Source organism: Carya illinoinensis, chromosome 15 (genome assembly GCF_018687715.1).
Source record: "Carya illinoinensis cultivar Pawnee chromosome 15, C.illinoinensisPawnee_v1, whole genome shotgun sequence".
Taxonomy (NCBI): Eukaryota; Viridiplantae; Streptophyta; class Magnoliopsida; order Fagales; family Juglandaceae; genus Carya; species Carya illinoinensis.
The window spans coordinates 6964947-6981944 of record NC_056766.1 but is presented as its reverse complement, the minus strand read 5'-3'; the positions used below and the strand labels follow the sequence as shown (position 1 = coordinate 6981944).

Sequence of the window (16998 nt, the reverse complement as noted above, 5' to 3'; positions counted from 1 at the left end):
TTTGTTTATTTTTAATTAGTACTTTGTCGCGAACGGGTATGTATGACGGGGATCGGGCGTGGAAGGAACTATTGGTGGTAACTATGGTCAGTGGTTCTAACCATGGTGTTTTCTTGGAGTTAGATTCTAACCATGGTTGGTTGTGAGACAGTTTTCCAATATCGTAAATAAACCATAATTATCAATTTTCTTTCTTTTTTTTTTCTTTGATAAAATAGGAATATACCATAAGGTCTAGTGAGTATGGAGTTGACCAATTTGTTTGAATTTTGGCCCTTACTATTTATCCCTCAGTGCCTTTAGAATACTTTAAATCCAAATTTCACAGTTATTCCTTTCCTTTTTTCCATAGGTTGTTAATATTCTGAAAAATGGGAAAAAAAAATAAAAAAACAAATACGATAATAATCAGGTTGTTTTTACGTCACCCACTGAAATACAAAAGGTTGTCTTTACTTCACCCATAGGAACTATTCAAGAACAGAACATTGATACTAAAATTTTAGGTTTTTTTTTTATTTTTTTTATGAATTATTCTATTTTTAAATTAGTATATAGATACACTATTCATATTATTTAAATGAAAAATTTAATATACGAAGTTTAAATTTTAAAATTTATATTTCAAATCAAATTATGTTAACATTACTAGATGTGCTCTATGCACACCCGTTCGAAAATAGAATATATATATAATTTTTATACATATTGTAGCTGTTAGTTTTTTCAACTGTGGCTTTACCAGGAGATTTCTACACTTTTTAGTTGGCTTTGGCCCCAGCTTCTCTTGCAAATGCTGCTCCGGTCGGGGAGCAGGTTCAGTAAAGCAGTACAAGCACTTTCATATTATTTACATTTTTTAAAACATGTCCTTTAGTACAGAGCAGTCTATTTTATAGGAGCTTGCTTGATTCTATTTACACTGAAGCAATCGTAGGAACCATCATCAAAATACAGTAGGATTATAAATATGTAAATGTATCAATGCATTTCAAGCTCTGGTCTTTCGAAGAGAGTGCACTAAGCTTTAATCATGCACTGAATCCCTTGTGCAGAGAGCTCCAAGGCCAAGAAGGGATGCTGAAACAAGCTTGAGCTGATGCTTCATCCATCTGCTCCTTTTGAATTCCGGCATTACAAATGTTTGCAAAGGCTCTCATGTGTTTCATCCCGTACTGTGAGAGGGATCCGCAGTGCGTCTCGAAAGTCCTCACCTACACAGGTAATTGTTCAGGATGCACATTTAATCCATACATATAGCAAGAGTATCAAGAAGAAATTTGAAGAAAAAAAATTGGGATTTTCAAGTACTAGCCTTTCAGCAAGATGTGGGGTTAGTTATATGGTTTTTTTTTTTCGTAAGAACAATTGGAACAGAATAAGACAGTGTTCACAGAACTGAATGAGAGGCTGGAAATTGGTAATATTACCAGTGTCTTAAGGCAGCCCCAGTCATCAACAAGTGGTTGCCCAACAGGTCGAACAATATTGAGAACCATTGGACCTTTCTCAATTCCGAATAGGAGCTTCCCGATAAGTTTCACACTGTCATCGATATGCACTCTATGCGACATTGCTTCAACAAAATGCTTCTGGGCTTCAACTTTCCTAGGAGACCCTTCTGGAGCCTTACGGAACTGCCAAAAGGTACCCATTAAAGAATGACAGCTTCTAAACAAAAAAATGCTGGCACTTCACCACTATATAATGGAGAGCTCTTTATATTTCCAACGAAAGCATGATAATTTGACATCAAGATAGAAACTACAAATGTTACATCCGATGACTCATGTTCCTTGATATTAAAAAGCCACTTGCATTACTAGGAGCTAAGGGTAAAGCATCAGATAAATTTCAGAAGGCATAGGAGTTGGGAAACAGACCTTATCCCAAAAATGGACGAGATCGGCATCTCGTTGGTTGATAGCTTTTGTAGATGGCCTCAAGGAATTCTCATTTACATAAGTATTGTTATCATTTGTACCAATATACAAGGAAAGGTGGTTACTGTTAAGATTTGTATCACCATATTGCATGACATGAGAGCCATATGCAGAATTTCCAGTTGCAGTCCTACTTTTAACCTGTGAATGCCAGAACAATGAACCCAATAAATGCTATCAGCACTTGATAAGAGCAAGGACAGCAACTAGATGCTTTCAATACAATAGACCCTTGAAACACAGATGTTTAGTCCTTGTATTTACACCCATTGTTCACATGGAAGAAATTCAGGCCCACTAAGACTCAAATTAGAACAAAATATTTAAATGGTAATAAACATCAACTCTGAGAAAAATATTAGTGGAAGTGATAGTGGTTTCTCTCAATCTCTCTTCCCCCTTCTCCTAGCCCCAATAATAATCTATAACAATGTGATTGGTTCTTACCAATTCATACTGCTGCTGCAAGGTTTCAGTCCGCGGATTTCTGATGTCACTGGTCACAAATTCAGATTGTTAAGACTTGCAAAAAAAATTATATTGTGAACAAAAATATTTTTATGCAACTGAAATATTGTATTTTGTAATAAGAGCTCAACAACCGTGATCAGATCAAAAGAATCAAAATAACTGGAGAGGAAAGCTGCATCATGTGATACATATAGCTCAATGAAAAAGAGAGGCTACAGATTTCAGCAAACATCCAATTACCATGAAAATTTTATATTTTATGAAATTCTCATTTTTGGGTGATTGTGCAGGTACAAAATCTGCTTAACCAAGTAAATTGACACCAGTGCAGAGATAATTGCACATGTATCTAGTGGAAACTAACCATTGTATAACTAACAAGAACCTGACATTATCAAGCTGCTTTGTTTCCCTTATCCTATGAGGAATGCTGAGCATACCTGTCTTCCATCCAAGCAACGCTATACAAATCACCCAAACAAGTTTCATATTCAGGGGGAGGACCGTCATCCTCTCCAGGGCAATAAGTTCCCCAACTGCTTTCTTCTGCATTTGATGCTGTAGTTGCATAGATGTTCAAACCTTTTGGAAGAAGACCCTCAAAAATGCTTCCAGACTCACAAGCTTCTAGATAAAATACCTACAATTTTACCTAGTCAACCTAAAATTTACGTTCCCACTGGAATGTAGTATGCATCAAGGAAATCATAGTTGAATCAATTACATACCAAACTTTTATAGGTCCCAGAAGCATGCTTCTTCTTCAAGACTTTTATCAGATCGTCCGCATAGATGTAAGGATTAGTAGGCATCCCTAAAAAAATTACAATATGGATAAGAGAGTATTATATTCATTAATAGGTCAAGTCTTTCAAAATTAGAATTCTGAACAACTTTTATAAACTAATACTAGTGAAGTCATGGAACCAGCAAAAGGAAAGTAACACAAGAGGCTTAGACACTTATAGCTGTAATAAATGAGAAGTAAGCCATATGATGAATGCAAACAAAAGCAAGCTACATAATACTGGAAGAAACACATTGCTAGAGGGATACTAACCAAGCACACCAGGACCTCCATGATCACTATAGTATATGAAGATATGATCATTGGGACCACTATCAACAACCTTCCCACTGCCCCCAGTGAGAGCAGTTCTATTTCCAAGGATAACGGCAAAAAAGTTGCCAACAGTAACATCTTCTCCAGTATAATCCTAATACAAGAAAATCCACATAAGGTGCGTAATTATGACTTACATAATCACCAGTATTTTAAGGCTTTAAGAAAAGAAACCAACCTTTGGCACTCCTTTGTACACATCAGAGCCATATGGCCTGTTAATGATAACTCCAGGATTTGGATTCTCTTCATTTAAAGCGATGTCATCATACATGAAAACAATAATGTTCTCATCTTTCAAACCATCTTTCTTCAAGATCTGGTATGCATGACAAATATCGGCCTAGGAAAAAAATGAGAAAAAAGGTGTCCATTAGCAAATTCAATAAAACAATAAGATCATATTACAAACAAGATATATTATTGTTTCTTGCTTAGCTCTAAAGAGAACATTGAGTATGTCCAAGACATACACCGCAAGAAAAACCGATAACAAAATAGTTCACTCAGACAATAATAACTCATTAAACTAGTCAACAGAACTATATATACTGCAAAGCACATGATTTTCTTGTCTTGTCCCAAAATGAATGCTCTTTCTCCATCTGGTAATATCTCCGTTCCTTCACAAATAGAACATTATTACTCCATAGCGCAATTATAAGGCGATAAGATTCAATTGAGATATCATCCACGGCGAGACAAATAACTGGAATTCCCACAGAATTTTAGCACTCTAGACCGTAGCATAATACGTAAAACTAATGGATACAAAATGAAGTGCAAGACTGAAAATAATAAAGCAATTCCAGCCATTTGAAATCGGAGAAAACAAACAAGGTGTACAGCAACTGGAAGGTTAATTTTTGGTGCTTTTCGACACCATAAGAACAGTACAAAGTGAGAGTGAAAAATCAGTCTCCTGTTAACCTCACTTTTTCGAAAACCAAATTAAAGGTCCTTAAATCCCAAACCAATAATAAGAAACAAGAGTTATAAAATCTCAAGAATAATTCATAGACAACCGAAAATAAAATTAAGAAAAAAAAAAACAAGTTAGATACTTGCGGAATACAAGTCTAGAAACATACATCGGTCAATAAAGAGAAATAATTAAATAATGGAAAGTAAATTAACCTGATGCCTGTAATTCCAGTAGCCACTAGAGCCGGCAATCAGTATCGCCCATTTGGTCCCCGATGTGTCGTCGTCGTCATCATCATCATCATCAACACCGCTGACTCTGTCGAAGAATCTAGAGGCTTCAGAGGGCAATCGGAGATGGTCTTCAGTTGGGTCCCTCCTGGCCGCAGCCGAACCGTAAAGGCCAAGGAGGAGGAGGACGATGATGCTGGAGGACATGCAATTCATGGCGTCGAGCTATGTATTTCTGACTTGTGAAGCGGCTTTAAAAAAGAGAGCGGGTGATATCCATATTTCATTGGCAGGTGGTGCCAGCCGCCGGGAGCTTTCCATGTCATTAAAGCCTTTGAAAAAACATGAACTCTAAGGTTCTGCTTGACGGTAACAATTTTAAATTTAAGATAAAATATTAAAATATTATTATTTTAAAATTTAAAAAAATTAAAAAAAAATTAAATTATTTATTATATTTTGTATATAGATTTATGAAGTTATAATAATAAGATAAGAATTTTGAATTTAAAATGAAAAATCTAAACAGCCAAACTGAACTAGAATGAAATTTTATACACCGACGACTATTTCACTTGTAATACATTAAAATAAAATATGACATATTTATTATTATTAAATTATTATTTATTATATATTTTTTAATTATTAAATAATAATAAATACGTTATATCATATATAATAAGATGTAAATAAGATAACGTGATGTATAATATTACTCTTAAAAAAGAATTATGACACGGAGACTTGCTTTAACCGATTGTTTTAAGGACAACAAGGAAAATATGTACATGAAAACAACAATGTATTTAGCAAATGACATTAATAAGTGCTGTCGACCCGCAATAAATTTTTATCCAAACACCTCTTTTGTATTTGCTTAATTGCTTGCCTGATTGCCTCTAATCTTTTATGTTTTTTGGGTTGACGTTGCTTTCCTCTGCAAGGGTAACTACATTGACTTTTTATGTAACAACTCGACCCATTGGCCCAGGCCCACATCTCACGTCCACCAAACAATCCCCCGATCAAACTCTCTTATGCAAAATAGCTGCAACATGTAATTTAAGAGTTGCAATATGCGCAATCTGTAAATAACAACACTAACATGATATAAAATTAATGAATTTTTTATTAAATATTTAAATATGAAACAATAATATTAAGATTTTTAATTTTCTATTATCCATGACAACAAATAATAACAGTTAAAAAGTATACTTCATTTCTTATAGTTTGATGAAGAATCTGAATGTTCAGTAAGAAAATACTCAACTTATTAATAATTGCTTTAACATGTTCATATAATGGGTGTAAGGATAAGAGTCATAAGACCCACCTTTTCAACATGTTCATTAAACTGCAATCATGAACGCATAATTGATATATTATATGGACATTATTTGTTTATTTAATTTCTCTTTAATATTTAAGTATTTAAAATTTCATTAAATACATTATTTGGAGAAAATAATTGAGAAATTTTTACAATACATTTTTAGCAAGACAATAAAGTCAACAATTTTAAATTCTAAGATAAATTTTCTCAATCATGTAACATATACTATAGCCTCAAAGTAAGCTATAAACTTAGCTTCTTTTGCACATGAAACAGTAAAAGATTTGCCTTATACTTTTTCATAAAATAACTACCCTAAATAGTAAAATACATAACTATAACTATACAGAAACATCATAGTAATCCCACAAAAATAAAGTCTAAATATTCAGTTATCTTAAGAGTATAAGTTCTTCTAAAGGTAATACTATAAGTCTTTAATTTTTTACAAATAAGAAGACACACTTTCCACAACTTTTGAGTCAAACATCCTTGAGTTATTTTGGCAACAATCAAGGATGTCAATTGAAAAACTAATAATCGGCATTATACATATTGGTGCACTCATTAAATTTCTTGTAACCAACATATATAACATTTCTTTAACAACCTAATAATTTTAGGACATTTTAAATATTGAGAATGTCACATTTTATTTTTAATACATTTATTGACCGACAATTCTTAATATAAAATCATTCAAAACTTTATGCAACTTTGCCGAGATAATTCTAACAATCATTGTTTTAGACTCTTAGTATTAAAATTCAATCACAATCATGAAGGATGTCTCACTCATCCTATAGTATGATTACTCGGCTGAAGTTATGCTTGTAGAATAATTCATCCAATGCCCATTTGTAATGATCTGAAAAGACAGTTTTTAGGTATCAAAGTTTATAGGGCTTATAGAATAAGAAGGAAAACATACTCACGGCCAATTTTGTAGGATGCAACCAACTCTCCATGGCGTTCAGTTTGCATTAGTTTATTATCCAAATGCTGCAGTGAGGTATGAACACTGACTTTAGTTGGAGTCGGAGTTGGGGTCGGACCGATTACGACTTTGGTATTGTACATATGTTATAAAAATATATATATTTTTCTATATATTAATTATATATATTTTATATAACTAGAGCTTATTTAATTAGTTAAATTCAAATAGACTAAATTGAATAGTAATAGTTTAATATATGTAAACAATGAACATCATAGTATTACTACCATGTAATAATAATGTATAATAACATGTAATTAACACCATAGTACAAGTTTATAATAAGAATAAGTTAGACACTAGTATAGTACAAGTATAATACTAATGTATAATAACACTAGTATAATAGCATGTAATACTAAGTCTATTATATAATTAAGTTAAAAATAAGATATCAGAAACTATTACAATAACTTGTAATTAAACATTATAGTATAAGTTTATAAGAGGAATAAGTTAGACACGAGTATAGTATAAGTATATTGAGTTAATAATATGTAATACTAATATATAGGGGTGGGCAGCAGGGCCCCGCACCCTGCTGCTGCTCCTTGTTCGCCCAGCCCCCGCACATGCGGGGCGGGGTATCTACACCACCCCGTCCCCCGCCTGTATGTGACTCCCCCAGTGAAGGTGGGGAATGGAGGGGTTGTGCCCCTGCTCTATATATTTAATATATATATATATAATATACTAGGTTAAAGTAACGCACAAAGTACGTTTACTTAGTTGTATTAAATAATTATTTTACAAAAATAATATGTTTTTTTTATAAAACTCGTAAAAAGTAGTTGATGACATATATAACTTAAAAACATTGCTTCAACTTTTATACAATTAATATAATTAATAGAATATTACAAAGAAACTTTAACAAATAATTACTACGATCAGTATTTTAATTCTTGCTAACACACGTGCAGCAAGAATTTATTGGGAAACTATTAGAAGAAATATTCAATTTCTAACATACTTGTGATATCTTGTATTTTTATGTGTTTTAATTAAATAATTATTTTATTTATTAATAATATTAGTTCTCTTGTTTTAAATTTAACGTGATTTTCGTTGTAGTATTTTTATTTGCATTTTTTTCTATTTTTTTGTATCTTTTTATTTTATTGCACTTGTATTATAAATCTTTACTTAGTAATATATTTTAACTGCTATAAAATATAAGTGTCATTCTCATACAAATAGTGTCCAAACTAAAACAAATTGACGTAAAATTAAGCCCAAATCTTAGATTTTATCATGATTTAGAATTCAAAAGCAACAATGTAATAAAGTCTTCAAATTGGCACATGGATATTTATGTTTCACTGGAAACGCTAGTTAGCATTTTTGTAATACTTTAACTCTACATGTGTTTCACGAAAAAGTTAGAGGTAAATCTCAATTTTAAAAAGAATAAAGTATTATTTTAAGGAAATTGATAGTATAACTATCAAAAATACCTACCGAATACATCCACTCATATATTTTTATTTTTATGTTTTATTTTTTTTGAAAAGAATAAAATATTATTTTAAAAAAATTAATAATATAACTATCAAATATACCTATTAAATACGTCCATTCATATATTTTTATTTTTATATTTATTTTTATGTTTTGTCAATCGTTAAGAATGTTTAAAAAATATTTAAGAAAAAAACATAAAACAAATCATTCAGATTATTAATTCTTGCTGCATCTAAGGAATTATTTATTGTTAGGTTTAAGTTACCTTTATTAATAGGCCTTTAGTGTTGTTTATTATTGAATTTAAGTTGGCGTGAATTAGGGGTGAGTTCGGTCCGGTCCGGGGGAGGTTTTGTGGACCGGACCGGACCTATTCGGTCCAGGGGTTTCCCACCTTGGACCGGACCGAACTCCATCAGGATCGATCCGGTCGGTCCATTCGGTCCAAGGTTGACTCTTTTTTTTATTTTTATTTTTATTTTTTTTTATCTAATGACATTTTTTTAAATATTTATGTAATTATATTGTAATATATTTAATATATATACATATAGTATTATATATATATATTAGTAATATGCTAATACTATTAGTCTATTAGTAATAATACTATAACTAATAAATATATGTAATAATAACTATACTATAACTAATAACTATATGTAATAATAGTAATAGTGATAACTATATATTTATATAATATGCTAATATTTAATGACATTTTTTTTAATATTTATGTAATTATATTGTAATATATTTAATATATATACATATAGTATACTATTATATATATTAGTAATATGCTAATACTATTATATAAATAATATATATAAATAATATTTATTTATTTTTTATTTCTATTCGGTCCGGTCTGGTCCGGTCCGGGGTGAAAAACTCCCGGACCGGGACCGGACCGAATCTTTTCGGTCCCTTAAAAATGGGACCGGACCGGACCGGACCCAATTCGATCCGGTTCGATCCGGTCTAAACAATGCCGAGCTGGTCGGTTTTACCGGTCCGGACCGGCCTATGCTCACCCCTAGTGTGAATTGTCAATTTTTAGACTCCATCATAAGTGAAGCCAGCTACTCTTTGCAAAACGGTCACGTTCTGAGCCGAATGGACTGATTTGTCATCATAAGCAAAATCACCAATTGACGGCCCATATTCAGTCCTAGACTTCTGACTTTCTTAGCCTCTGTTTTAGCCCTTCCATCATCTCTAGCCTCGTTCATTTTAAGGCTTAATTTATTTTAAAAGATAAGATAAGATAAATTAAGATAAATTAAATAAAATATTATTAAAATATATTATTTTTATATTAAAATTTAAAAAAATTATATTAAAATTTAAAAAAATTGTATTAAGATTTTATTTTATATGAAGATTTAAAAAAATTGTAATAATTAAAATAAGATCAAATAAGATGAAAATTTTGTGAAAACGAATAAAGTTAAGGCTTTTCACTCATGCACCTTTTAACAATTGATTTAGTAGCTGAAGAGATGATGCTGCTGGGAAAGAGGCAACGCCACATGATTAAAAGAAAAGATAAATAAAATGGCAATAAAAAAAACCAAGTCTTCAAATATCGCAGATGTAGTAGTGGTTTTTCGGCAAAGAATTTTAGAAAAACGGTAAACGATAGAAAAAAAAGGAAAAAATGCAGAAAATACTATGAAGTAACAGCCATCCTCTCTCTCTTTATCTCGCCCCCTATTTCTTCCATCAAAGATCCAAAACTCTCTTCCTCTCAAAGTTGGCCTTGGAATCACATGCGTCGGTAAAACTATTTTTCAATCAAAACCCATTTCTTAGACCACTCGATCTCCCTCTATATTCACACAAAAATTGCACCAGACCCTTTCCGTGAAACCCAAGTTGCAAAACCTTTAAACCCAAACCTAACATTAAAAAAAAAAAAAAACCCAGAAAATGAACAAACTTTGAGAAATACCCAAAAATCAATAGCCTACATCCGAAGTCTCCACCCTGAGTCAGAAACTTCATACAGGAAGCGCAGTCCATGACCACAAAGCCAAGAAGGCTATTAAAAAATCCATGTTTTTTTTTCCTGCTCAGTTTCCTACCCACGACAACGACAACACAGATTCAACTCACGGCGACAAACACATATGCAGCTTCGGTCCTTCTCACGACGACGACCATAGACGCAGATTTGCTTCCCACGACGACTAACACCCGTGCAGATTCGGTCCTAGCAACGACGATGACTCTCAGACGCTTTTTCTTCTAAGTGTTTTTCTTATTTTTGGTGTGTTTGCTGTTTTATTTTTTATAATATATTGAATAAAGTGGCATAGCTGATCCCCCTTCCAATTGTATATAGAAGCGCTGAGCATTTTCCTTTCCTAAATATAAACGGATACTTACGGTAACTTAACGGGAGAAACAAAGAAATAAACGGAAAACAATGAAAAATTACTGTTCATCCGTAGAAAGCCACTTTTATATATCAGTAGTTCTACGGACAGTCGTTGATTACAAGCGGGGTACAGTCGGCTGACGTGGCGTCAGGCCACGTCAGATAATAATATTAAAAAAAAAAAAAAAAGGGGCAAAACGCAGAATGGGTTTCAGTTTTCATATTTCCCGCTCTGTTCTTACAGCCATTGGTGCGAGAGGTGAGAGGTTCCCATCGAAGCAGCTTGTGGTGGTCTGGTCTGAAGCTTGGGTCTTCGTGCTCACAGAAGCTTCGTTGCGTTGTCTTCTTCTCGAGGTCGTGTTCGGCTTCTTGGTGTCGTCTTCTACTCGAGCTCGTCCTCTGCACCGAGATCTTCAAGTCTTGAAGTGGATCTCTGCGGGTATTTTTCTGGGTCTCTAGGATCTTCGTGTGGGTCTTCAAGAGGCCGTAAGATATTCGTCAAGGTCGTCTTCTTGGTGGATCTCAACGTTATTACGAACTTTGTGAAAGAGACCATCAGATTTGGTAATAGTGAAGGCGAATAATGGAGTATCAATCAGAGTGTTTGGCGGGTTTTTGAGCTTGATATAACATCTGAACCCCCCACAAAGCTCCATTTCACCTTATTAATGGCGATAACCCCCCTTCTCCCCCACATTTTTGCCACTTATTTACTCCAACTCTGTCTCTCTCTCTCTCTCTCTCTCTCTCTCTCTCTCTCTCTCTCTCTCTCTCTCTCTCTCTCTCTCTCTCTCTCTCTCTCTCTCACAACTAAAGTAGTAAACTAAGGCATGCCTATAACCTACAACACACTGTTTTCAGTTTCTCAAATCTCAGTGGGAGTCTCAGAATCTTCACTCTAAAGCTTTATCTTCTTTCTTCCACACCAAGCACCTACAGATCCGGAACTAGGTACCCACCGTCACTGCTTTCCCCCATTATTTTAATCCCATTTTGTGTGTTATATTTTTTTTTTTATGTTTGGTTTGAATTTCGAATGTCAACATTCGCTCTGGTTTCTCTCTCTGTGTTCATTTCACTGCTCTGGGTGCTGAAAAATCAGTTGAATTATTGCGCATTCTTTTGGCGTTTTCTTCATTGTATGGTTTGGTTTGAATTCGACGTCCAAACTTGTCAAATCTGGTTTTTTGTTTTTATTTTTCTGACGTTTCGTTTAAGAAAAACAGTGGGTTGTAGCTTAAGATACCTTTTTTTCCCACATTTGGCTGGGCATTGGGTTTGGATTCTATTCCGCTCTTTTCCCTGTTTCAGTGTTTTAGCATTGTTGTTTTTCTAGGTCTTTTCCTGTCCTCTCTCTCTCTCTCTCTCTCTCTCTCTGAGGGTGAAAAGCTAAAATTCTCTGTGTTTTCTAGGACTGGGATCCGTGAATATTTTCTTTCGAGTCGGTATTTGAGATTGAGATTGTCTCTGGGTTTGGCATTTTCGGAAAGTTTATGACTCGTCGAACAAGGTACGAGCCGGGATGCAATTTATTAAATATTTACTAGTAATATTTACATTACATTAATATTTGCAAGTTAATCCTTACAGATGCAATTTGAGTTGGATGGATCACAGCTGGTGCAGGACGGGTTGGATGGAACACAATCGGCGCAATGAGAACCAACACAATCAGTCGGCAATTATAGCTTTAATGGACAAGGCAGGACATTTTGGAGAAAATGTTAAGAGTCTTGTTATTTTGTATTCTTGAAACAATTGTAAAGCACTTGACGAGCAAGTTTTAGTGAAGATTTTATGAGACTATCATTATTTGTTTTAGACTTGATTTCTGGAGAATTGAGTGCTGAGACATTATGAAGTAATATTTTGACGATTTTGATGAAAAACGCATTGTAATTATTGGTTCATTGAAGAGATTTTATATGTGTGTCAATCATGTAATTATGTATTTATGGGTGAAGGAGGAGGTATATTTCTTTAATTTTGTAAAATTGGCGGTATTTTGTGTATAATGTGTAATTATGAAAGTGGAGTGAAGGACTCGGTTATAGCAAAATTCCTTGGACAGAAAATCAATTTACTTGTTATTGAGGATAAACAGGTTATGGCATTTGGAGATTTAAGAAAATTGTTTTGAGGTTATATTTTATTCCCTTTATGATTTTTTGAAGAAATGCTAATATTTATGATGAATAATCCAGTTATGGAAAGGATAATGGAGTAATTGATGGTATGGGATGCATGGTTAGTTATTGATGATTGATATTTGTAATTTGTTATGGAGAAGGTGCCAATTCGTATTCACCAGGAAAGCAGAATTCAGTGGACTTATGGTTTTGAACTTTTGATGTACACAGGTGCTGCTGCATGGAAAGTGAAACCTGTGCTTCTTTATGTACTTATTACACAAATTTATATGTAATTGCTACCAAAGGCTAAATACTTGATGAAAAGAGGAGTTACGGATTTTATTACAGCTTGCATAAGCAACAGGGGCCAATTCCTAACTACAATAATTGGCATATATTTAAACAAAATCAGATAATGTTCATACATCAAACCAGACTACATCAAGCCTTAGCTTTGCCAAAAAAGTCTTGCTGTAAATACATCAAGTAATGAAATTGTTCTTGCAGTTACAATTCACAAGTTCCAGCCCTCAGCAACTAAACCAACATTCTGAAATCCATGACTACAATGCTCCTTAGCTATGCCGAAATGCCCAACCTGTTAATACAATGATCCGGCCCTCAATCCTCAGGTCTCGCTGCTCAAAAAGCCAAATTTGAATGCGCGTTTTCTGAACCAGTTCCAATCCCCCCCCCCCCCCCCAAAAAAAGAGCTAAAATTAGCCAACACTCGAACCATCCATTATGAAAAAACCCATAAGACAAAAATCACTCGAAAAAAGAACAAAAATTAGGGCTTACACTTTGAAGGAACCTGAAAATCAGGTTCTAGCGCCGCAAGAACCCCGGAAACCAACAGGAAAATCAATTAAAAAAAGATAACAGTCATTAAAAATAGAAAGCGTAAGCAAGCCCTAGAAAAATATTACGAAGGGAACGTGAGCGGATAAATATATGCATGCCGGTGTCGGTCTGGACGTTCCACGGTGAGCAAAGGTGCAGAGGAGAGAAAGAGAATCGCAGGGGGGAAAACAGAGGGCTTTGTCTGGCAGAGCCTTGTGGCGCACACCGATGCAGCGGATCTTCACGGTTTCAACGGTCGGAGCTGTAGAGAGCAACGCAGCACGAACCAAGACGAATGGAGTGGAGCCAGGGCAACAGATCTGATTTGGGTTAGGGTTTTGCAAATGGTTAGGTTTTGGGTTAGATCTAGAGCTGTTTAGGGTTAGGGAATGGCCTCTGAGGGACTGAATGAGACCATTTCTTCGGAGGGACTGGGTTTTGGGTTAGGTACTGCATCGAGGCATGGAATGAGAGAAGAAGAGAGGGAGAGGGAGAGGGAGACGAGGTCTGAGGGACTGAGTCGAGGTGGGAGGACTGAATGGAGAGAGGAGGGAAATGACGTCTGGGCTTCTGAGGGACTCCACGACTGTGAAAATCAAAATTATCAAAACGGAGCGTTTTCGTTTTATCCACGTCAGCGAAGCCGTTTGCAAGCCGACTGCTCAAAACGACTGCATCCAGACTTTTTCAAGTTTTGAACACTCTCCTCTCACTCTCTGTCTCTCTCAGTCGCACTCTCCCCCAAGCTCGTTCTCTCCTCCCTCTCGCTCTGGTTCTCTCCTCTCTCTCGCAAGACGCTAGACGCACGGTACTCGAACTTCGTAGTTCCACTCTCGCCATCGCAGAGGTAAGTCACTCTGTATGTTATTAACATTTTCTCCATTGTTTTTATTTTTATTTTTTTTTGAGTTTTGATCGGAGATTGGAGGAATGATGAGTTGAATTGGAGACAGAGGATGGGAATTTGTGACTTGTGTGCTGTGGATTCGTTGATTGTGCATGTGTATTCACTATTTTGTAGCTGTGAATCTGTGATTGTGATTAATTATAATTTGTTTGATTTTTTTTGTAATTTTAATTATTTCGGAAACCCTAATTTAATTAGGGTTCCAATCCAAAATCCTAATTTTTTTTAGGGGTTTCAATCATTGGATTTAGGGTTTCTGTCAAACTTAAATTGCGCTAAAATTAATCACTGAAAATACCTGAGCATCAAATCAATGGATGACATGTGTGTTTCTGCCAAACTTCGTTTGTAAAAAACAGCCTCAACAAGTAGGTTCTGTCAAAAAGAAATAAAGATAAAAGAATGAAGCTCTTTATTATTTAACACACCAAATAATTGTTTATTACTTAATCAACATAAATATGCAAACAAAGTCACTAAATAAAACACCTAAAAAGGAGAAGAAAACTTGAACCTGAAAGCAACTTCACCTTAAGTTCAATTACACAATGAAACCTCTATATGTTACATTTTGCAGCTTGATGATTGATTGATAAGCTTTGCCATAACAGTATCTAGGTCATTGCACATTACATTTTTGATTTGTTGTTGTTCAGATTTATGTTGTTTTCTGGTTTGGTTCATGCTATATATAAGAAGGTGCAAAATATGGAAAGACCTAAAAAGATTGTGTTGTGTTGTATTTGTTTTCTTAATTCTTTCCATTTTTTTGGTGTAATTTATTTTGTTATTTTCCTCTTTTTGATTCCTTTCATATGCAGTTGTTCAGATTTATACTGTTTTCTGGCTTGGATGGTGTTGTATTTAAGGATACTATTATGTTCAAACAAATTATACAATATAAGAATGTACATTACATATTCAAAGATCTAAAATTAAAAATGTGTTCCAATATAATGTATTCTTTTTTTGTTAGCTATCTTGACAGTGAATAATATATAAAAATTGTATTTCTCATTACTTTTATACTCTTATTTAATATTATTGTAAATAAGGAAGTTTACATTATCAAATATCAATCACTATTATAATTTTCGTATTTATGATTAAGAGAAACCCTATACATAAGGAGCAGAAAATATCTATCCTAATGTGAAAATGAAAAAATGTCATGTGGAAATTCAAAAATGTAACATTTAGTGATTAAGAAAATGTTGCTTAATAATATTGTGAACTTTTTTAAATTGGTTTCAATCATTGCACTTTGCCTTGTTTATTGTTTTTATTTTATTATTTTGATTTATTTATATTCATTTCAATTTGATCGTTATTAATTTTAGTATTAATTCTTGTAGTAACACATAAGATGACGTTTAGCTCCACTGCAATATAAATATGTGCTCAATCCCGAGCTGCCCCAAGTGTCACAGTCAAATATAAGCCACAGCTGACAGCTCTCTCTTTAGAATATTCAAAATTTGAATTATTTGTTTATATTTTGTATTCAATGATTTGTAATGTTGATACAATGTACCTTGGACACTTTTATGACTTCTGGACCCAAGACCCAGTAGGGTTGCCGGGAGGCGGATGGATTGCCCCCCAATCCGCACCTCATTATAAGGGACGGGGTATCCCGCCCCCTCACACCGGGGGCTGGGGACGGGGAAGGAATTTTCCCTCCGTCCCGTGCGGGGCGGGGAGGGGTCTACCCCGCACTGTATGGTGCGGGTAGCACTCCTACTAATATATAATACACTAATATAATAAATTCTATTTAAACACTATAGAGCAAATCGATTTAAATAGTAATTGTTAATAATCAATACTAATAATTAAATTGAGTGATGAAAAAAAAATTATAAGAACTATAAATAGAATGATAACATATAATTAGATACTATAGTATGATAATATGTAATTAGATACTAGTGAATTAATATTTATTAATAATCAATGCTAACAATTATAAAAACCTTTAATAATTAAAGCTTAGGGCTAAAATAAAGATTAAGAATAAAATTAAATTTAGAGTAGAAGAAAAGGGTTTAGTTTAGGGTTTACAGAGGAAAAAAGAAGAAGCCCAAAACAGGATTTAGCCCTTTAGGGAGAAAAATAAAGAGTTAAGAAGCCCAAAATGAAGTAACCCAGCCCACACTCAGGAAAAACGCCGTCGTTTTTAAAGCAAAACGGCGCGTTTCGACTTTGGCAAGTTTCTTAAGATCTTAACCCCAC

The 16998-nt window shown here is 34.0% G+C and overlaps 1 protein-coding gene across 1 annotated transcript; it reads right to left on the bottom strand.

Annotated features, from left to right (window-relative positions):
• Nucleotides 1–822: 822 nt before the first annotated feature.
• Nucleotides 823–5029, bottom strand: LOC122297796 (vacuolar-processing enzyme-like). Its single transcript, XM_043107988.1, has 9 exons — nucleotides 4675–5029; nucleotides 3716–3880; nucleotides 3475–3631; nucleotides 3143–3228; nucleotides 2855–3054; nucleotides 2391–2439; nucleotides 1884–2084; nucleotides 1431–1637; nucleotides 823–1214 (listed from the first exon to the last, which is right to left on the bottom strand). The coding sequence occupies exons 1-9, from the start codon at nucleotides 4906–4908 to the stop codon at nucleotides 1032–1034; spliced, it is 1482 nt and encodes a 493-aa protein (XP_042963922.1). The 5' UTR covers nucleotides 4909–5029; the 3' UTR covers nucleotides 823–1031.
• Between the last annotated feature and the right edge of the window lie 11969 nt (nucleotides 5030–16998).

Bases quoted from the DNA above. Each gene is read 5' to 3' on its own strand.
- LOC122297796 (XM_043107988.1), bottom strand. From the start codon at position 4,908: ATGAATTGCATGTCCTCCAGCATCATCGTCCTCCTCCTCCTTGGCCTT. The intron at 3,881-4,674 runs GTTAATTTACTT...TTTTTTTCCTAG, and splicing joins ACTGGAATTACAGGCATCAG to GCCGATATTTGTCATGCATA. The intron at 3,055-3,142 runs GTATGTAATTGA...GTAAAATTGTAG, and splicing joins CTGGGACCTATAAAAGTTTG to GTATTTTATCTAGAAGCTTG.